This window comes from Ruditapes philippinarum, unplaced genomic scaffold, assembly GCF_026571515.1.
Source record: "Ruditapes philippinarum isolate M1 unplaced genomic scaffold, ASM2657151v2 ctg1725_1_1_1_1, whole genome shotgun sequence".
Classification (NCBI taxonomy): domain Eukaryota; kingdom Metazoa; phylum Mollusca; class Bivalvia; order Venerida; family Veneridae; genus Ruditapes; species Ruditapes philippinarum.
In genome coordinates this window covers 102,106-125,953 of record NW_026865853.1, presented here as the reverse complement: position 1 = coordinate 125,953, position 23,848 = coordinate 102,106, and the positions used below count along the sequence as shown (strand labels likewise).

The window sequence follows — 23,848 nt, the reverse complement described above, 5'->3', positions numbered from 1 at the left end:
TCAAAACAAATTTTTTTGGGGCAACTTGGAAACCGGGAAAACGGGTTTTAGGTGGGGGGGTAAAAGAAAATTATTTTTAGGAACCGAATAGCCAGTAAAATTTGGGGACAAAAAGGGGGCAACGTATTTAAAAAACCATTTCAAAAAGTTTAATTGGACAGAACAATCATATTTTAAAGGATATAAAACAATAGAAGTTTAAGGAAGGGAAAATTTTAAGGACCATTGTTTAAGGGGTTTTTTTTAAAAAAAAAAGTTTGATATTTTGAAAAAGTTTTGTTAAAAAACTTTGAATTTGAAAAAATTAATTAAAATATGAATTTGAGGGCCCAAAAGTCTTTCATTAAATTTTTTCGGGTATTTTTTACATTAAAACCCCCAAAGAACTTATAAGTGTTCCCTTCCAAAAAATTTAAAGGGGCCAAATTTGTTTCAAATTTTGGGGAAATCCCAAAAATTGGCCCTTATGGCCGTATTTTTGGGGTTAAAAACATTTTTATATAATTTTTGGGGAATTTAAAATTTTCTTTTAAATTTTTTTTTGAAAATTTATTAAAAAATTTTAAAAAGGGCTTTTTTTTTTCCCCTTATTACCAGCTTTTTTCGGGGGGTTTGGCCCCCCCCCCCTATTTGAGGCCCCCAAACGGGAAAAAAAAAGGGCCCACTTGGCCCCCAAAAATTTTTCCGTTTGAAAAATTGTGTTCAAAAAAGCCTAGTTTTTGGCGCCTCCCCTATAAAATTTTAAAAATAGGGGGGTTGCCTAGGGGGGAGTGCCCTTCGGGTTTGGGGTTTTTAAAGGGGCGGAGCCCCCCTCATTTTCCAAAAAATTTTTGGACATTTTGCCCGGGCTTAAAATGGCCCAGGTCAAATTTAGGGTAGAAAGAAACCCGACGGGGAAAACCCTTATACTGTATGTAAATTCATTGAAAGTTGCGCATTTTTGAATCATTTTGAGGGAAAAAAAAAAACAATGCAAAAGTTGTTTTTTGGAAATTTTTGGACGCCCCCCCTTGGGCCCTGGAAAAAGGAAATTTTCCCTTTGGCTTTTCTGTTACAGAGGCTATGGGTATCACATTTGTGCCAAGTTAATTAGTATTGAACTTTTTTTCTATTTCAAGCGTTTGAATTTGGTTACGGGAATTTTTCAGGGGAAAAAAATTGTCATTTTTTGAAAATTGCCCATGGGGAAAAAGGGTTAAAAACAAAAAAATAAAAGTAAAAAAAAAACTTTATTTCACCAAATTTCGGTGTCAGGCTTGTTTAAACTGAAAATCTAGTTTTTTGAAATTCCAAAAAATTTTTCATCTTTGTTTTGTTAACCCTTTTTCCCTTAAAAAGGCGTTTCGACTTTTTTTTTCCCCCCCCCCCCTTGGGGCCTAAAACGTAAAAAATCCCCCTTTTTTCCCCCAAAACACTGTTTTTTTCTTTTGAGAAATTTTTCAAAAAAGGACCACTTTTTCGGGCCTTTCCCCCACCCAAAAATTTTTACATCGGGGGGTTCCCCAAAGGGGTTTTTCCCCCCCTTCTGTTTGGGGTTTTGAAGGGGGGGGCCCCCCTCTTTTCCCCAAAAAAATTTGGACTGTGCCCGGGCAAAAAAGGGTCAGGTCGATTTTGGGGTAGATTTTAGGACGCAAAAAAGCTTTTACTGTATCTAAATTTCATTGAAAATTTGCAGCACTTTAAAATCATTTTGAGGGAAAAAAAACAATGAAAAATTTAGTGATTTTTGGCAATTTTGAGAGGGCCCCCTTTCCCATGGAAAAGGGAAATTACCCATTGAGCAAGTTTAACAGAGGCATGGTGTAAGTCAACATTTGTGCCAAGTTTCATTAGTATTGAAGCATTTTTCATACTTTCATAGCAGTTTGAACTTGTTACAGGAGGCTTTTCAGTGAAAATGGCCATTTTTCGCAATATGCTCATGAGGTAAAAGGTTAAAGCCAACAAAATGAGATAATGATTTTTTCATATAATATCTATATTGAAAGCAAAAAAATTTTAAAACTAAATGTTTACACATGATAGTATCTGCGTCCATTGATATTAAAGCACAACCTCTAGACCTGACGGAAGACGAAAATATCTTTATTCAATAAAAAAAAATTTTTAAGTGAATATGCATAAGGATTCATAAAAGTTTAACAAAAAGAAAAGAAATGAATATGATAATTACGACGCACTACAGAATTTCATGATTTTGTTACATTTATTAAAGTAAAAACATAATGTGAATTTGATATTCAAATACAGTACAAAAAATAAAGAAATTTTATTTTAATTTTTGTACATAGCCTAAAAAACCCCACGTTAGAGAAATATAAAAAAAAGGGGTTTTTTTTGTTGATAAATTTGTATTTTTAAAATTTTTTTTTTTCAAAAAGTTTGACTAAGAATGTTTTGGGTTAATATAAAATTTGATTTTTTCCCGATTGTTTAAACATTTATAATCAAAATTTAAAACAAAAATTTGTGGACAAATGAAATTTTACTACTATACAAAAAGATAAACAGTTTTTGCACAAAACGCGGCCATATTAATATACTTTCAATATGACGACAGGTCAAATCACTTCAAAACATAAGTTTGACACCTTTAAAATTTTTTAAATGTTTTGACTTTATTTTAATCTATTCCATTTGGTATACTTAAATAATAAATTTCTCTTTTCAAAATATTAAAAAATTTTCTTTACAATCCCTGCTGCCGACATCGATCGTTATTCCTTCATTAGAGTAGTACATTTTATTTTTGCAGAAAATATCCTTCGTTTACCTACTACACCCCGTTCACAGTTTTCCATCTATACCCTTACACAACCTGTACAAAATGCAAAACTGTTTTCCGCCATATCTGCTAAAAGCAGCTCAAGGTGATGGGTGACCACTTAAATACAAATAAAGGGAAGTCTATATTTTGTGTTAAAAGACGGATTTCGATACAGAAAATATACTTCTCTCAAACCATTTATATTCAGCTTCACATTATTGTTTAGATTGGAAAAATCGATTAAATTATGATGGAGAAATAAGTTGAAACATTACCTCGTGTGAACTCGACGTACACCTTTTTACTTTCGTTTTCGATGGTTTGAGGCTATTTTCGGTGAACGCTGTACAACAGTGGAGTATTTAACATTTGAACGATAAAGCGTGCATTAGTATACTTACTAAATGCAAGATAAATCAAAACTATTATAAACCTAACATGTTAATAAAAAGGAGGATTGATACTAATATTCTGAATAAACGGTGCGTAGAAGTTTTTCCCCTGGATTAAGTGACGCATTGTACGACGTCATATGATGAGTAAGCATTAGTTTTTTTATGCCGTGCATATAGCGTGAAATAGTACACTTGATTGCCGTACCTGTGTGATAGTAAAAATAGTGAAAGCATGTTAGAATTCATCGTCAAACTACTTTATGATTTGATAATAATAGAATTTTAAATGTAAAGAAAATAGGTAGGAACAGTAATTTAAAACTAAACGGTTACAATAATTCCGGCATATAAAAGAATATAAATAGATAAATAAAAATCATTGGAAATCATCGAATGAAGGTAAAGTGATACTGATAATATAAAACAGTTAAGCAAAAATGTTATTTATGGATTAATTTCATAAATAAAAAAAATAATAAATATTTGTAAAAAGTGCAAATTTCCATGACCTTCGCTCGAAAAACACATTGTAAGTAGACATAAGACTTTTCCGTTTTATAGTTTTATTATGCCAGTATTTTCGACTCACTCTAGAGAAATTATAACTACTTCCTGACAAATACAATTCTTTAATCAGACATATATGTACTTTGTTTTTCAAATATATACAACCAAAACCAACTTTGTTTTTCAAAATATATACAACCATGATAAATTTATATCGAAAATAGAAACCACCTGTTAAGCGTTACATACATGCTTTATAAATACTTTATTTTTTAGTTTTGGTGTCCTTTCATAGATTCATCGGCAAATTACCTGCCAAATAAAATTCAACATAAGATATGCCCTCTTGAATCATGACTAAATAAGTTGAACCATTTATATTTTACAAAAACCAACTTTGTTTTTCAAAATATGTAATATACAATAAAACAACATTGCACCCAATATTATGTACTATAATCATATCTCCTTTGAGTTACTATTCTTACCAAACATGAAATAGGGAAAAAACCATTTCAAATAGTAACAAAATAGATTAATCTAGATCAATGGCAAAGTCAATATATTCGTAAAGGATGTGAATCTAGGTACGAAATTCGGTGTTTTTGTCTTTTACAAACAACTATTACATCATTTGTTTATCAAGTAAATGTTTCATTAAGTTATAACATAACAAAATTAACAAAACTAATTAATATATATTATGCAAACCCAAAAGTAAATACTGAGTGTAAAGAAAAAAGTCTAGATAACTTTACAATACAATACAATACAAATCACTTTATTTTCAATTGTCACAGATTACATAATACACATTTAACATGTATCAAGCAATAACATGTGAACGAAGAGTAGCATAAATAATTAGTATGGGTAACAACATGGTCAAAAATATTCTAATTAATTATGTTTTGGGTTTAAGTGTTTCTGTATTTGATGGGGAAAGCGGACAATATTTGAAAGCGGTGAAAAAAAAACAAAGTTTTGAGTTCTTAATATGCTAACAACAATAAAGAAAGGAAAAAGTCAGTGAACATACAGTAGTCAAAAATTTATGAATGAAGTAACCAATAATTTTAATTTTGGCCTATGTACAACCGGGCTGACCTGGAAAAACCTAACAATAACAATAACATGCAGCACGAGGTTTCCGTGACATATCTATAAATAGAACAGGTGTAAAGTTTTTCATTGGTCGGTTGTAAAATTGCATTGAGACAGTCTATTCATAAATGTGTAATTGTAATGACAATGAGAAAAAAAGCAAAAAAACAAACAAAACACATAAAGATGGGGATAATTAGGATTAAACATCACCAGGTAAATGTAAAATAAATCAGTTTTCATGTAATTGTTATTAATCCCGTTAGTTTTTTTTTCATGATATATTTAACATTATAAGCTTAGGTTTGTTAGGGTTCTGGCTATCATTTTGCGTTAAGTAGTTCCTTAAAATTTCAGTATATTTGGTCTAATATAGAATCTCTCTGGGTATTAGCTGTCTTCTTTTAGTTCTGAAAAAAGGGCATATTAACAGATAATGCATCTCATCGGCCAATGTCCCCCGAGTTACATTTTGGCACTTTCTTTGCTTATGAGGGTTTTAAAAGATTGATTCCAACGACCCGTTTCTACTGGAAAACGATGGTTAGCAGTTCGGAAATGCAAAAGAGATAACCTAAGGGGGTGGGGGAGAATATTTAAATAATATTCAAGATTAAAACTGTTTTTAAAACTACCATAGAGTCTACCTTTATGCGAGTTTTCTAGTTGTGAGAACCATTCGTCAAGTATACTTTTAACATAGTTGATCCATTTAAAGTTTTGGTTAGACTGTATCATATACTTGTAACACATATATGAAATCTTTGATTCCTTAAACTGAATAAGTTTATTCCAAAAATTTATCATACGAGATTTGATGTTTATTTCGATAGGATAGCGCCCAAGTTCAGCATATAACATATATCTAGGAGTACTTTTTCTGGTATAAGTAATCATGCGTAAAAAATTGGAATGGACTTGTTCTATGATATTTAAATTTTCGCAACCCCCATATTTCACTTCCATATGTAAGAATGGGAACACTGTGTGGTCGATAACTTTTTTGTAGGTCTAGGGGAAGGTCAAGGTGTTTTTCTCTATTATAGAACATTCATGGCTTTGTTTGGCTTGCTTGTGAACTAGGTGTTTCCTACACGCAAGAAATGAACCAGAGCTAGAGAAAATAAAACACCTAGATACTTATATTCCGTTAACTGTTTTTCAATTGATTGACCATTTATATTGAAAATATATGACTTGGGTTTATTTGTGCCAAAGACAACTACCTTAGTTTTCTGAAAGTTTATATTTAATTTCCAAGTTCTCGCAATATTTGTGAAAATCATTGAGACAGGACTGGAATGATTCCTGAGTTTCGCCCTATTACGACCGTGTCGTCTGCATATAGTAAAATTATTATTTTTAAAAAACTGGGTTGTAGCGTCAATTGTGACTCCATTATTGTCCTTATTATAGGGCTAACTCTAGGCATTTTAGGTAGATTGAGAAGAGCAACCGGCGATAAAAATTCTCGCCTTGTCTTAGACCTATAGAACTTGAGAAAAAAGCAGTATTTGACCATCGGAGTTTATACAAGATTTAATATTCGAGTACATATTTTGGATGACAGCAAGAACTTTTTTCCTGTAATGCCAATATCAGAGAGTTTCCCCATAGACCTGCGCGCCAAACTGAATCAAACGCTGCAGAGAAATCATTTAATGACACAAAATATTTTTTTTCTTTTCTGCGCGTAGCTTAGAGATAAGAAAATGAAGTGCAAAAATATGATCACTGGTCGAATATTTAGCTCTAAATCCAGCTTGATTCTCTCGTTCAAAAGGTCGTTTTCGGCCAGAAATTCATTTATTCTTTCATTTAAAACCGAGGTAAATAATTTTCCGAGGCAACTCAAAATAGTTATTGGTCTATAGTTACCTGGGTCGGAAGGGGATCCTGTGTTTTTATAAATTGGCTTAATAGCTCCTACTAACCACGAGTCAGCATGACTCCAGAGTCTAAAATCATATTAAAAAACTGACGATAAAATGGAACCATTATTGATTTTGTGTATTTAATATATTCATTTGATATACTATCAAATTGTGACTGAGCCTTGCCATTTTTTTTAATTTTGAAATAACTTTGCAAATTTCTTCTTCCGAGATTTCTCTATTAAGTGCATTATTATTTAAAGGGTTGGGGATTTCAGAGTTGCCTGATAAAGTTTCGTTTTCATCTTTTTGTGGAGTTTATGTCTTAAAGAAATTGAAAAATTCGGAAATATCAGGGGGCGTTTCAGTTTTCTTTCGTGAGATACTGGTTTAGATAACGCCAGTAATCTTCGGTTGATTGGAGCTAAGCGCACGCAATTTACGTTCATTATTATACCTGTGTTTACATATAAAGGTATTCATGGTTTGCTTATAGTATTTACTAGCAGTTTGTAACCTAGATTTATTCATGCTATTTTTGTTTACCTGGTAAGATTTACGAGCCTTATGGTATAAATTTCGTGTACATTTGAGCGTGATCTTTTTCAATTATAAATTCTACTTCGCATGAATAATCAATAAACCACCTGACGCACAAACGTTTCTATTAGTGCCATACGAAATGCATTGGTAACTTTAAATTAAAAAATAAGTGGGATTCCCTTTCTTTATTTAGACCTTATTAAATTTAACCCGTAACATTTTGTTATTCTCTTTTATTTGCCAATCATTAGAATAATGGTCAAAATTTTGAAAAATCTTGTAATTCAGCGCAAATTGACTAAGAAGGAAAACAAAATAATGTTCTTTTATTCGCAACAATTTTGAAGGTCGTATAAGTTCTGAATGTTCACTTTGATTTTAACGTTGCAAATCTATAAATATAATACAGTAACTATATGAATATATATCTTTAACTAATGTGCATTTTTGTAACCTGGTATTAAATAGTAAATCCAATACTTAAAATATCTTTTTACGATCGTATTGACAAATACTTATATATAGATCGAGTAGGTTCGATTTTCTTATTTGCAATGTACAATAAAGTTTCAATTGGCCAATACATAAATTATTTATGTACATGTTAAACAGTTCTTTGCTTTTAAGACAAATCGTTTGATTATATGTATATTATAATTATACATACTATTATAATTATAAATAGAAGTGGTTATTAATTAAAGTCTAATATTATTACATGTTAAGACCATATAAATAAACAATTATCAGAAAGAAATCAACACCTAAATCTTCACTGAATGATGCATAGAAATTGACAAAAAAGAAACACGATTTGACAATGTGCCGTACATATTTCGACCATATTCTAGTGCTAGTTGATTTAAGTATTTTAAACTGTGGGTTACCATGCTATTCTAATCGATATAAAAAACCATGACTTAAGCGGTATTTTAAAAGTCACAATAATCGATCTAGACTAGTACATGTAGATAACATTTTATTTAAGTTACTTTATATACGTGACATAATGCATGTTTTGATTAAGATGTCCTTTTTTTAGTAACAGGATGTACAGCTGCATATAATTTGATATATATCTTCTATATGCAAAATAGGAGGCATAAAGACCATCAATATATTCAAATTCAATTGTGCTTTTATAAGACTTAGAATGAATATCTATGCTACACAATATCCAAGCATCACACATGTTATACCTAGATGCACTGTAGGTATTGAATTTTAAACACAAAGTTCATGACCTATTTAATTAAGTTGTTCAATCCTTGCATGTAACTGAAAAGCTCTCCCAAGTTATTTTCCATGAATTGACCATTCATTTAAAAGCAAATGAAAAAAAAAAAAAAAAAATATTTTGAAAACGACAGTCCTAATTTTCTGTTTGGTGATGACCTTATTCAAATAAATTCAATTCACCCAGGAATCAATAAGTACATAAGAGGAAAATTGAAAATGTTATTTAAATTACTTGGCATACAATAAAAAAAGCCGAACTGACTTGAATGACTAAATAAACAGTAGGGTAAGAATCCATATTTATTTGTTGTTTGTTTTATTTTGTGTCACATCGTTACTGTAAGGGTCATGTCTTTACTTGTTTGATGAACTTATGTGATCTATCGTGCATTATTTCATGCAAGGGCCGACAACTGAGTAGAACCTCAAACGTTTCGTAAACTAACTCGATAGCTTCCTTACATGAAAATATGACCAGTCTTTAACGGGATTCGAGCTAACAGCGGTAAGGGCCAAATGATTTGAAGCCGGTAACCATAACCATAACAGTCGGCCATGGAGGCCATTTACAATTTATATATAGGTTTAAAACACAAATATTGGCCGTTTAAAAACGCATGAAACGTATGAATTTGTAATTCCGATAATTTGTTTCGATAAATGTGGTGACACAAAATCGATATGATAACATCATTTATAATCTTATTCATTTCCACTATCCTTTTAAAATATTATATGGTTTCGTATAACGAAACACCGACAAAAGGTGTTTACAATAAAGTAATAAGTTATCTTTTCACTTGTAAAAATAAAGTTTCATTTTTTTAGCTTATACATGTAATTGTTTAAACCTATTGAGTTTAAATATGTATCGATAGTCGAATTTAAAAGGTATTTGTGACTCTCATTTGCCCTCTTGAATCATGACTAAAAAGTTTGAACCATTTATCCTACACAAAAAACAACTTCGTTTTTCAAAATATGTAATTTACGATAAAACAACATTGCACCCAATATCATGTACTATAATCATATCTTCTTTGAGTTACTATTCTTACCAAACATGAAATAGAGAAAAACTCAATTAAAAAAAATAACAAAATAGATTAATCTAGATCAATAGCAAGGTCAATATATTCGTAAAGGATGTGAATCGAGGTACGAATTCGGTGTTTTTGTCTTTTACAAACAACTATTACACCGTGTGTTTATAAAGTAAATGTTTAATTAAGTTAGAACATTACAGAATTAACAAAACTTATTTATATATATTATACAAACCCAAGCGTAAATACTTAGTGTAAAGATAAAAGTCTAAATAACCTTACATTTAACCATTATAAATTCTACATCGCATGAATAATCAATAAACCACCTGACGCACAAACGTTTCTATTAGTGCCATACGAAATGCATTGGTAACTTTAAATTTAAAAATAAGTGGGATTCCCTTTCTATATTTAGACCTTATTAAATTTAACCCGTAACATTTTGTTATTCTCTTTTATTTGCCAATCATTAGAATAATGGTCAAAATTTTGAAAAATCTTTTAATTCAGCGCAAATTGACTAAGAAGGAAAACAAAATAATGTTCTTTTATTCGCAACAATTTTGAAGGTCGTATAAGTTCTGAATGTTCACTTTGATTTAAACGTTGCAAATCTATAAATATAATACAGTAACTATATGAATATATATCTTTAACTAATGTGCATTTTTGTAACCTGGTATTAAATCGTAAATCCAATACTTAAAATATCTTTTTACGATCGTATTGACAAATACTTTTATATACATCGAGTAGGTTCGATTTTATTATTTACAATGCATAAATAAGTTTCAATTTGCCAATACATAAATTATTTATGTACAAGTTTAACAGTTCTTTGCTTTTTAGACAAATCGTTTGGTTATGTATATTATAATTATACATACATTTATAATTATAAATAGAAGTGGTTATTAATTAAAGTCTAATATTATTACATGTTAAGACCATATAAATAAACAATTATCAGAAAGAAATCAACACCTAAATCTTCACTGAATGATGCATAGAAATTGACAAAAAAGAAACACGATTTGACAATGTGGCGTACATAATTTTCGACCATATTCTTGTGCTAGTTGATTTAAGTATTTTAAACTGTGGGTTGTCATGCTATTCTAATCGATATAAAAAAACATGACTTAAGCGGTATTTTAAAAGTCTCAACAATCGATCTAGACTAGTAGATAACATTTTATTTATGTTACTTTATATACGTGACATGATGCATGTTTTGATTATGATGTCCTTTTAAATTACAGGATGTGCAGTTGCATATAAGATATATATCTTCTATATGCAAAATAGGAGGCATAAAAGACCATCAAAATATTCAAATTCAATTGTCACTGCGGTATACCGTACCCCGGATATTGCTCGATATTATGAGGACTTTCATCCCATTTCGCGACTTTGAACGAGGAACGAAGGTATGTTTAGTGACGATATTTAGTCATTTTGAATTGGTTAGATATAAATTTTGTAGAAATACAAATACTTCGATAATTTCTCTAGTTAATGAAACCCCAAAAATGTTGAGAAATAGCTTTGAAATGTAATTAGGAGGTAAAAAACGTCTCTTTGCTCACGTAATAAATGAGCTCGGATCAGTCAAATTTGATGTTTTTGTGCATATACATCCTTAAAAGAAAAACTTGAATCGAGTGAAATGTGATAATGATGATAATGTTTATGTTGTAAATGTTCAATCAACAATAGAAACTCAGATGACAGTGCATTTTGAGAATAAATACACATGTCAGTGTACCGAGTACTGCTTTGGAGTTGCCCGCCGGTGTCACGAGTATTGCTTTTTAGTGTAACGAGTATTGGTTATCAATAAAGAGTAAATGCAAGTAGTAAAGACAAAGTATTTACCACATTTAATTTTAAATATTTCTTTCTGTGTTTACTTATATACACTATATGAGCAGAAAATGCAGAATATGGAGGTACTTTACTGGAAACATCTGCGAATAATCCAGATTTTCATTCCTGCTCGTGAAAAATCTCAGTTTTCTGTGTTTACAATGTTCTCGTTGCTATCGAAGGATAAACCTTTCCAGAATTTGTTAATAATTATTGCATATCTTACTTTAAATAGTAAAAAAAAATGCATCCAAAGTGCATTAATACTGCCTCAAGATTGTCAATATTAGACGGTATTGAGAAAGTGTGCCAATATCTAATATCAACCGACTTCCTACTATGCTAAAAATCCATATAAAGGTAACTTTCGGGCATTTTGCACCTGCGCTCTAGCAACGGCAGACCGTCTGAACGTGAAATTTTGTTACGCCTTAGCAATGAGTTACCGTATAACTGCCGAGCGGGGGTACAGCTCAAAAAAACGAATAATAGATTTTGACAAGATTATGATAAAGGGCAGAAGATGCAATAAAAAGATTATGTTCCTTATAACCTTTTACATGTACCTCATAAAGGCGTGTTTTGAAGGCTTTACACCCCACCCCTTTTGAGGCCTTAAATAGTGTAAAACATGCGCCATTTAGGCCCCAAACACTGTTTTTTCGTTTGAGAAATGTGTTCAAAAGAGTACGTGATCACTTTTTCGGAGCCACCCCCACCAAAAAGGTACATCAAGGGGGTTACACAGGGGGGGGGGCGGGGTGCCCCCTTCTGTTTGGGGGTTTGAAGTGGAGCAGTAGCCCCTCTAATCGTCGAGAAGACTTGGACTTGTGGGGGTTAAATGGCCTCAGGTCGATTTAGAGGTACCGTGTAATCAACGCCGAAAACCTTAGACTTTATCTCAATCAATTGAGAAGTTGGTGCACCTTGAAATCAGTTTTGATGGGGATAAACAACGCAAAATAGAGATTTTTGGCAATTTTTAGACGCCCCCCCCCCCCTGTTGCCATGGTAACTGAAAATTTAAAATTGAGAATGCTATTCCACAGGCTATGGTCTAGCTAACATTTGTGCCCAGTTTGATCAGTATATTGAAGCATTTTTTTATAGTTTCATAGCAGTTTGAACTTGTAACAAGAGGCTTAATTATAATTCAATGAAAACAGCCATTTTTTCGCATTATGCTCATGTAGTAAAAGGTTAGGACGATACCGGCATGCTTGGACGGCATAAGCCTTCGGGCCAATATCTAATGAAGTGCGTCGATATGTTTCCTTAGGCAAACTTGCCCTGTAAAAATCTATTATTAATGTCATCTAAATATGTTTTTTATTCTTGTCCTTTTCAGAGATGGGTCTTCTTGATCAAAGTTTCTTGAGACATGTATTTAAAGTTTTTTATCGTCAATTTTGATGGTTCTACCCTGCTTCCGACCCTGCACAAACTTTATTTCATCCATAGTGTGATTTTCAATCAAATGGGAAATTGAATCTCTGTATTTGCCAGTAGGAAAAGAATAGTAATAACAATGAAAATGCATTGTTGAATCTGAAATATTTGAATAAATATCATATAAACATTACATTATCAGAAAAATGAAATTGAATCGATAAACAGACGTGAAAATTAGACAAAAATATCGATTTTCCATACTAATGTGCTCATATTGTTTTGCAATACTCTGTACACTAAAGTTGGGCTATTTTGCAATACTCTGTACACTAAAAATCAATACTCGGTACACTTTCTTGTATCTTTTTTTGCCTGTATCTTTTTGTACTTTCACACTTTTTGCCTGAAATTTGGACAAGGCATACATGGATTGAGAATAAAAAAATGCTCGATTCAATTTTTTTTATATTGGTAATATAATGATTTCTAACGATTCTACAGTATCGCGGTCAGTATTTTCTAGTGAGCAGCGGATCGTTTAGGGGTAGTTTAATCAATTTTACAAATACCTGTAATTCCTGTTACGTCTTTTAGAGCTACAGAAATACCTCTAGATATATAAAACCTGTTCAGATAAATGAAATAGCCATTAGTTTGGAAAATATCGTCGCTGAACTTACCTTTGTTCCCCGTTCAAAGTCGCGAAATGGGATGAAAGTCCTCATAATATCGAGCAATATCCGGGGTACGGTATACCGCAGTGATTGTGCTTTTATAAGACTTAGAATGAATCTCTATGATACACAATATCCAAGTATCACACGTGTTATACCTAGATTTCATGTAGGTATTGAATTTTAAACACAAAGGTCATGAACTATTAAATCAAAGTGACATTATGCTCATATTTTCATAGTCAAGTTGAGCTAAATTGACTTATTTTTCAAAAGATTGACTGTCAAAATGGTGTTTGACCAACAGTTGATTTTGGAAAATGTTAAGAATAAAATTATAAATCTGCCTTAAATTTAAAAAGACTGTCCCACTCTTTTTATAAACTAAACGTTATAGGTAAATCCTAATGGATCTTCACAGAAATTTCATTTGGATCTGTGTGTTATTTATTGTTTATGCGAACTTTATTATTACATTGAAAGGATTTATGGCAAAAGGAAAACTAATTTTAAACTTCACCCATTCACTCACTATATACCCTTGGATGGGCATAATGTAACTTTAAGTTGTTCAATCCCTGCATGTAACTGAACAGCTCTCCCAAGTTATTTTCCATGAATTGACAATTCATTTAAAAGCAAATGAAACAATAAAAAAATATATATATTTTGAAAACGAAAGTCCTTATTTTCTGTTCGATGATGACCTTATTCAAATAAATTCAATTCAATTCAAATATCTTTATTCACCCAGGAATCAATAAATATATAAGAGGAAAATTGAAAATGTTATTTGAATTACTTGGCATACAATAAAAAAAGCCGAATTGACTTGAATGACTAAATAAACAGTAGGGTAAGAATCCATATTTTTTGTTGTTTGTATTATTTTGTGTCACTCCGTTACTGTAAGGGTCATGTCTTTACTTGTTTGATGAACTTATGTGATCTATCGTGCATTATTTCATGCAAGGGCCGACAACTGAGTAGAACCTCAAACGTTTCGTAAACTTACTGGATAGCTTCCTTACATGAAAATATTACCAGTCTCTAACGGGATTCGAGCTAACAGCGGTAAGGGCTTATTGATTTGAAACCGGTAACCATAACCATAACAGTTGGCTACGGAGGCCATTTACAATTTATTTATAGGTTTAAAACACAAATATTGGCCGTTTAAAAACGCATGAAACGCATCAATTTGTAATTCCGATAATTTGTGGTGACACAAAATCGATATGATAACGTCATTTATAATCTTATTCATTTCCACTATCCTTTTTAAAAATTTTATATGGTTTCGTATAACGAAACACCGACAAAAGGTGTTTACAATAAAGTAATAAGTTATCTATTCACTTGTAAAAATAAAGTTTCATTTTTTTTATCTTATAATTGTTTAAACCTATCGAGTTTAAATATGTATCGATAGTAGAATTTAAAACGTATTTGTCACAAAATGCAAATAAACATGATTGTTATTTGTGTATCGATTTCAACAATGTGGGTATCGACCCTCTTTTTAGGTATGTTTTTCATTACTGCAATTTCTTGATAATTTTTTTTTAGGAGATACAGCGCAGTTAAGGTACTAAAATAGTGAAAAACAGAATCCCTAAAGAAAGCCCAACACGGCAAAACTGTAAATGTTGCAGGCTCGGTTTGATTGAGCCTGTTCATGGACGGTAATGGAAAGTGCAAGTTACTGTCCACGCCCCCTAGCACCGGCTTAAGCAGAATTCAACATTTAACACGAAAATGGTGAAATTTTGAATTTAGAAACATCCGCAGATGTGTTCATAAAACTATTTGATTACAATCAGCTCCTAAATAACGGTACTAATCAACAAAAATATGTAACCTTGTGATTTTTCAAACAGCCAATCATCGGCGAGCTTATGCACGATTTCTAAAGAAATTACATGGCGTTTACCATATACCATGCAGGTAAACTGGTAAAACAATCTTGACTCAATTATTTCAAGTTTAATTGTTTTGAATTACTTCAAACAATTTTTTTTGTAACGAAAATTAAAAAAAAATAATTTTACTTCCACTGACAACGATATTTGGATATTTATCTGTAAAAGCCGGTTTGATTGCATGGCTAAAAATAGCTTTCTCGGGAAATCCAAATCATAATGAAGGCAACGTATATACGATGATAATCAGATCTACATGTATGAAACATGATATCTTAAAAACGACAAGTAAAATCAAGTAAGATCAAGGCGTTGAAAGCACTGTTTCGATGGGCAGGAATGCTCAGCTTATCTTCAAACACTTAAACATTGAAAATAAACGAGCAAGTTTTACATCCAACACACTTTGAGTAACACCAACAGTAGTATTATACATGCACATTTGATATCTTACCAGCTATTACATAGGCAAAGAAGGAGGACATTTAAAGCTTGTGGACATATCATCACAAGAATCTACATCCATACATAATTAGCATAAGTCGCCCCATACATTCAATCAGAGATGTTATATTTCCGATCCCTAAAGATCGTTCAGCACGACATTATTGATGTGCTTGTGGTAATTTAGTTTTTTCTATTCGGCTATTTTCTTGTTGGGTGGTTCCAGTATTCCTCACTTCAATACTGTTGAATCACCCTTAGAATATGTGGCTTGCTTTTTTAATTTGTCTTTTGACGTCTTATCTGTGATATGCAGGCTTCATAACCTCTCCTTTCAAAATTCCATTTTATTTAGTTCCGCCCATTGTTTTCTCGTTTAGGGCACACACATTCATTTACTTGGGGACCATATGCCGCTTTCCGTGGAATAGCACTTATGTGTGGCATTGAAGGTTCCATGATAACCGCCATATGAACACATCTTCGGATGTTTCAAAATTGGACCAGTTCATGTTGAATTCTGCTTAAGCCGGTGCTAGGAGGCGTTGACAGTAGTTTGCACTTGACAGTACCGTCCATGAACAGGCTCAATCAAACCGAGCCTGCAACATTTTCAATTTTGCCGTATTTGGCTTTCTTTAGGGATTCTTATTTGAAAGACTCAACCTGCCAACAGGCAACAATTTGACCTCATTCAAATTTACATAATAATTAATGGGTTTGATAATGCTGTTCCAGATAAATGTTTCGTGTTCAATGATAACTGTATAGGCAGTCATACATTCTAGCTGTTTTAACCAAGTGTGAATAAAATACTAAGAATAAATTCAATTTCTATTATATGCATCGACCAGTGGAATAATTTAGATGAAAACATTGTTCTCAATGAAAGCATTTTCACATTTAAAACTCAAAATAGAGAAAAACATCATCCCTAAAAAAAACCCAACACGGCAAAATTAACAATGTTTCAGGCTCGTGTTGATGTGCCTGTTCATTGACGGTACTGGAAAACGGAAGCGCCCTCTAGCACCGGCTTAAGCATAATTCAACATTTAAACACGAAAAATGGTGGTATTTTTAATTCAGAACATCCGCAGATGTGTCAATACGTCGGTTAACATGGAACCTTCAATGTGAAAAAGTAGTGCCAATCTATGGAAAGCGGGGTATCGTACCCAGGTCAAAGAATGTGTGTGCCCTAAACGAGAAAACAATGGGCGGAACTAAATAAAATGGAAATTGGAAAGGGGATAGAACATATAACTAAATTCAAGCATACCGATACTTTAATTTGTTTCAAATTATTGTTCACTTCAGTCAATTTGTACAATTTAAAACAATTTTATCTTACACAAGACATGATATGCTTTAAAGCACATTATGCTTCGGAAACAATTTAATATTGTCTTTCTAAACAAAAAAAAATGTATTTTGACTTCCATAGAAAGTACTTAATCCTTAAAACTGTTCTTATTGCCAAAAAGTAAGCAAACAAGAGGTGGTTTAGGTAATTGGTCCATGAGTTAACCAGGACATCAAAAGTGAAAAGCTTTTGAGAAATTAAAATAAAAACATTTTTTGGGCATAATTGGCCTTTAATAGGTAAACACATTACGTTTTCTTAAAAGGGGGCATACAAGGAAAAATATAAAAGCAACAGAATAATAAATATCGCATAGAATTTCAACAAAATTTGCTGCACAATAACAGGGAATAAAGTTAAAACTGACATAATCCAAAATTCTAAATTGACACTTTATTTTACATATAAACGTTACAGCATAAAATATCGAAACTTTCAAGCACAATTTTAATTACATTACAGTAGAAATGTACAATCAATATATGATTATATGCCTTAACATATCCCTCATCCGTTAATTGGTATAAAATTGTGCTACCCTTATAAATTGTATTCAGTGCTTTCAGCGCTTTGATCTTATTTGTGGTGTTTACGATATCATGTGCAATCAGATCACTACTGTTTTAATATCAAATTATAGAACTCCAATGTTTCAAATCGGACCTAAATGTTTAATAACATTTATTGTAAATGAAAATTCTCACTATTTTGCTCTTATTGGCTGACACCGAGTGTAAAAGGCTCTTGAATTTTTCGAAACCAAATTTCGTTTTCAGGAAAAATCTACAGTACGATAATGCCTTATGATAAAATTTAGAAATCCTGGTACCTTGTGCTATATTTATCGAATATTCACCAAGAAACAGTGAAGTCTTACCTAGGGCTGTTATTGAATATCGCAATATCGATATATATCATCCGCGATTCAGTATCGATACACAATTTCAAATATCGATACAAGCTAAAATTTGTATACCTCTCTTTTTGCCAAGTAAGAGAAGTCACTTTTTTCCAGTTTTCTTGGCTAACTTGAACTTAAAACTCTTTTCAAATGTCATTGACAAAAAGAAAAAAAAACACACTTTCTCTTAGTTTGTAGAATTTGTTATGTCCAAAACAAGCATGCATAATACCGTGATCCCAATTTTAACACATGTTTAAATGTATTTAATTGTTTCTACTGTCAAAGTCGATATATCGTCGATATTTGTCTCTTGATATTATCAATACAAAATTTTCAATCAATCACAGCCCTAGTCTTAACTGAGTTGAGAAAAGGTGAGTGACTACGACACTCAAAATGTCATTTAGGTTAGCCAAAATGGAAACCTCTTTTTTTATCTTTATGACGATGTATAATTGTATGTGTATAAAAGGTCTTGTTTATTATAATATTAGTGTCACTTCTACTGAAAGGGCCAGTTATTTTTGACCTATGGGACACCGTTTTCTTGCAGACCATGTAACCCCAACTCCTACCACTATGCCAGGTGCCAGGCAGATAGAAATCGGTAACCATTCATTTAAACTACCTAAAAGCTCTCGAAGCGGCCATCTCGGAACGAGTCCCACGAGAAACATTCATCCTTCAATCAACACTCCCCGTGGGGCTCGAACCTTCGAAAAAAATATTCTGTTCTACAATTTAATTTTAACCGAACTTAATATTTAACGGAGTGAGCAGAAACAATGATACTTAAAATTAACGAGTTAAGTGTAATGATTTCTTAATGCATTGAAGAAATTCAATTTAATAATGATTAATTGTATAAACTAAAATTTCTCAGTTACCTCTTCCTGAATTGCACATAGTAAGTACACATATAAGAAACAAACACACATTTCCCATACTTAATCTTTGATATACGTGAAGGCTGTTGTGAGTATCCTAGATAGATTTTAAATGAATGACGTGCATTTTTACACTTTACTTAACGAAACTGGGTGACATAACACCTAAAAAGGGAAGGTCTATAAACTACATGAGGATTTATACAGAAATTTCGCTTGGGAAACCCAGTTTGTCAAAGCTGACTTTTACAAGTCATTAAGTACAAGTACATTATTAGTTATTTTAAACACCTTTCTACAAACTATCTGTTTTATACGGAATATCGTCTGGGCCATCGTGGTTTTACGTCATAGAGGGCAACAAATCGATAGTGCGATGAGGACAAACGTACGATAGAACGGCGACGACAATGCGATAACGCGATGGCGACTATGTGATGGCGACAGTAATATAACTATTCAAGATAGTAAAATATTTCCTGATATACAAATAGAATAAGTTATGATACTTGAATAAGCGCATACCTTTTAATTTTTTCCAAAACTGGCTTACGCTATGGACAACATTCCGTACAATACTAATATCAACAATAACCATTTGTTCCAAAATTCTTTCATAGCATAGCGTAGCGTAATTAATGTAACGTTTCTATACTGTTCGTATAGTATGGTATTGAAAAAGTTTGCAGCAGGGCAAATCCACTAATACAGGTTAACGTTTAGGAATGAAGGTTTCCCTCAACTACTAAATGCATGTTTAGCGTTATATATACGGTACATGATACCACATGAGACAAATTGTCTTTAGACATTTATATATAAATTGCCATAATCGAGTTTTCCACAATTAGAATAAATAAAATCAGCATTGCATAAGCTACTTAAATAGAGTATAAAAAATTATTGCACAGATAAGCACGTAAGTATTTTGATGTCTAATACATATATGTATAATTTGTAGTACAAAATTATTCATTTACATGAACTAGGCAAAATAAACTGTTATCTGATTACAAGTGTGTGCATATAGTATCTTGAATCATGTGAAATATATAATATTATGTACCTTTGCATGACATACATGTATATGTTGAATGAAACGAAAACAACACTGTTAATATATAATTATAGAAAGATTTCAACATTTTGAACTGTCCAGTAAGCTCAATAGGTAGAAAGTTGGACTGTGAATAGGGTTCGATTCCTCGGACGGTGCAGGTCATTTTCCTTTCGAAAGTGTAGGCAACTAGTACTGTTAAACTGTTTAACAGCCTGCCAATGAGCGATGACATTAACAAACGATAAAAGTGTAAATAAAAAACAATTGTAAAGCGCAGATTCGGTTATGTTGAATTTGTTCATTAGGCAACAGTTGAACACTTACCATGATAAATTATAATGAATGAACTTGTCTAATTTCCATTCTGGACAAAACCATTCGTCATTTAAGGTAAGTAACAAAAGTAAGTTCTTCCAGAATAGCGAATATTTGAAGACAGACTATGACCAAACAGCACAGATGTATCCGTTGTTATTTGTCTGCATTAGACGCATGGAGAGATTTAGTTGTAACCATCTGGTTAAAGCAAAATATGAAAACTACAAAAGTTAGATTGAACGCTAAGTAAAAGTGTCTGAAAACGTTTTACAATTGCCAACTGCAACGTTAGATAAGTTACTTTCACTTCTTAAAAGGAAAAGGGGAGATATCTCAAATAATTTAAGCTGTATTTCATTATTAGGTGGTCTACCTTGATATACGTTTGAAAACTGAGAACTTCATCAAAATAATTGAAGATATACATTTTATAAAGTAAACTGATTTAGAACCTTTAGTTATATATGACTTAATACGCTTTTTATTACTTGGGGACCATACGCCGCTCTTCATGGAATGGCACGGAAGTGTCACATTGAAGGTTCCATGATAACCGCCGTATGAACACATCTGCGGATGTTTCTAAATTCAAAATTTTACTATTTCACGTTTAAATGTTGAATTCTGCTTAAGCCGGTGCTAGGGGGCGTGGACGGTAACTTGCACTTTCCAATACCGTCCATGAACAGGCTCAATCAAACCGAGCCTGCAACATTTTCAGTTTTGCCGTGTTGGGCTTTCTTTAGGGATTCTGTGTTTGTCTATTTTAATAGATTCAGATAACGCGAGTCTAATGGATCTAGCATGTGACCTTTGGTGTTGCTTTGAAATTTGTTATACCCGAGGTTAGCCAAAATAATCTTTCCTGTTTCAGCGACATATGACATATACTGTGTTGGTGTGCCGTAAACAAAAAAAAATCTGGAAACAAAGTGATCTCTCGGAAGCATTAATCACAACAAAATTACATAAGAATTGCAGACTCGGTTTGATTGAGTCTGTACATGGGGGATAATGAACAAGTGCAACATCCCTCACGCCCCCTAGCACCAGATTGAGCGGTACTCAATTCTCAACACTAAATAGTGCTGGTATCAATGATCCCGAAGGACCAGAAAATATAACAACACTGAAGTGAAGTACGTGAAGCCACACCAACCTTGACATTATCACAGTGTGCAGTATATTTCTTTTGGCAAGAGTAGTAATTCTCAAATGTTAACATTCAATTTTGGCTTTGACGGACTGTCTAGTTTTGTAACAACTTTTTAAATTCTGTTGTATTTAGTTGTGCCCATTGTTTCTTTTACATGGGACCATACGCGGCTATTCATTGACTGTCACATTTGCAGATATTTCTCAATTAAAAAAACTGTTTAATGTTAGCATATCATAAATGAGATCAAAAAGAAAGGCGGTGTTCACTGAATGCAACTATACTAAACGTTTTATTTTAAATTCCGGCAGGGGCTTGGCAGTCCATTACACTCTCCAGTGCCGCTACTAAACAAAGTCAATCAAATCGGAAACATTTTCAATTTTGCTGTTTTGGACGTTCTTTATGAGTTATTATTTTCTCTATTTTACTTCTCTAATGATTATTTTAACGACTATGTATTAAAGTTAAATTCCTATCTACTAAGTTTTCATTGATATTGAAGCATTTTACTTCAAGTTTGTTTGTTGCTTCTCCTCTTTGGTCTTTTCTAGATCACAAGAACATTTTAAAATCCTATAGAACAAAGAAATTTAAACCCAAATGGGGACGTTTGATTATGATATTTAGAAAAGGGGCCAGTTTGGACCCAAATCGGGTACGTTTGGTCATGGGGCCATTTTGACTCTTGGTTGCAAATAAATACATGGAATAGGCATACATGAAAAAACTGATATGATAAATACTTGACAGATTTCTTATAATAAGCTAAACGTATAGATGCAGAAATTCAATAGTATGACAACATTGATATTAATATGAATTATTCAACAATCATCAGATATTATGTTTAAGAAACATCATTAAGTAAAAAAATTGTCAAATTGTATCAGCTACTAGACATAAGGTTTGCAAAAATAAAGATTATGTTTGAACTAGAATAATCTCAAGCGTTTAAATATTTGCCTTTAATAAATTGATAATTGCGGTCTGGTTGCAGACATGATATTAAAATCTGGAAACAAAGTGATCCATTGGAAGCATTAATCAAAACAAATTGACAAGAGAATTGCAGACTCGGTTGGTTTGAGTCTGTACATGAAAGATAATGAATAAGTTTGTATGTAACATTTGAAAGAAATATTTGATTTCGAAGGCTAGTCTGGTCACAAAAAAGAATTAACGAGAAAAGGCCTGATGTACTACGTTCAAATATAGTATTAAAGAACGGCCAGAGGCAGCAGAGCTTACAGAATACAGCATTTACATTACTAAAATATAACAAAATGAATCCCTAAAGAACGCCCAAAACAGCAAAATAAAAAATGTTGCAGGCTCGTTTTGTAGTTTGTTCATGGGCAGTGCTGGGAAGTATAAATTTCACAAAATAACAAAAACGTGCAAAAATTGCAAAACAAATTGATAGGATTTCACTTTCTTTTCACTAAATACTTATCAGTTTTATTATATTAAAAAGTAAATTTTGGATAAATTGAGAGTAGAAGACGGGATGAAAACCGGACATACACTGGATAGTTAAGATCATCAAGGGAATATAGAACAGATTAGGATTCGGACTGCATCACCGAAACCTTTTAGTCACCAACATCAAAAGAGCCGTACACAAAATGATCTGGATCCAGAATAGGTATTTAGCCAAGAAATGGGAATAAATTGCAGAACAGTACAGAAGATAAGGTAAAATATCATTGCTGTAGATTAAGCTGACAGTACATCGCCCTTTATCTTTGATCGCATTTACTATATAATGTCGGGTTGGCTGTGTTTCTAGAACATGTTTCATTCGATATAGCCTTGTTACCTTTAATATGCATGCATATCACTTTTCGGTAGTTGAAAGATAGTATCATATTTATTGGTATTCATGGAAATCTAAATATAGTATAAATACTTTTGATCACAATCTTATGACAAATGTGTCATTTAAAATCAACTTCATATCCATTTCCCTCTCGTCAAACTGTAGACAAGGCATATAACAATTATTGAAAGGCAATATGCCCAAAGCAAAAAACAAATAGTTCAGTAAGATCCCGAGAGAAAAACAAAAATGTGTAGTATCTCTCGCGCTTGCAAAATCAGGCTAACTTCTACCGACAAAAAAGTTCAAGTTTCAATAATAAATGAATTTCATCCGGTAGGAAATCATACATTAAATTTTTGTAAGAGTAGATTCCTTGAGAGTTCAATGAGAGTTCAATGAGAACCAAATACAACTGTTGGTAATGCAGAACTAGTCTAGTATTTTCAAGCCAGTTAATGAGAAAATCAATGTCTCTTACGCACCTAATCAAAGGCTAAAGTTGTATTCAATCACCATTAATGATCACCTAAAGTATTGGTATACATGTCCCTGA

The 23,848-nt window shown here is 32.2% G+C and overlaps 1 protein-coding gene across 2 annotated transcripts in view; it reads right to left on the bottom strand.

Annotated features, from left to right (window-relative positions):
• Window positions 1–19,777, bottom strand: part of LOC132730561 (uncharacterized) — a 51,820-nt gene extending 32,043 nt beyond the window's left edge. The window contains exon 1 of one of the 2 annotated variants that reach the window (XM_060716521.1): window positions 18,937–19,777. In XM_060716521.1, coding sequence (XP_060572504.1) covers window positions 18,937–18,994 — 58 coding nt within the window. In that variant the 5' untranslated portion in view covers window positions 18,995–19,777. The remainder of the gene's footprint in view (window positions 1–18,936) is intronic. The other variant, XM_060716518.1, reaches the window with a different exon arrangement.
• Between the last annotated feature and the right edge of the window lie 4,071 nt (window positions 19,778–23,848).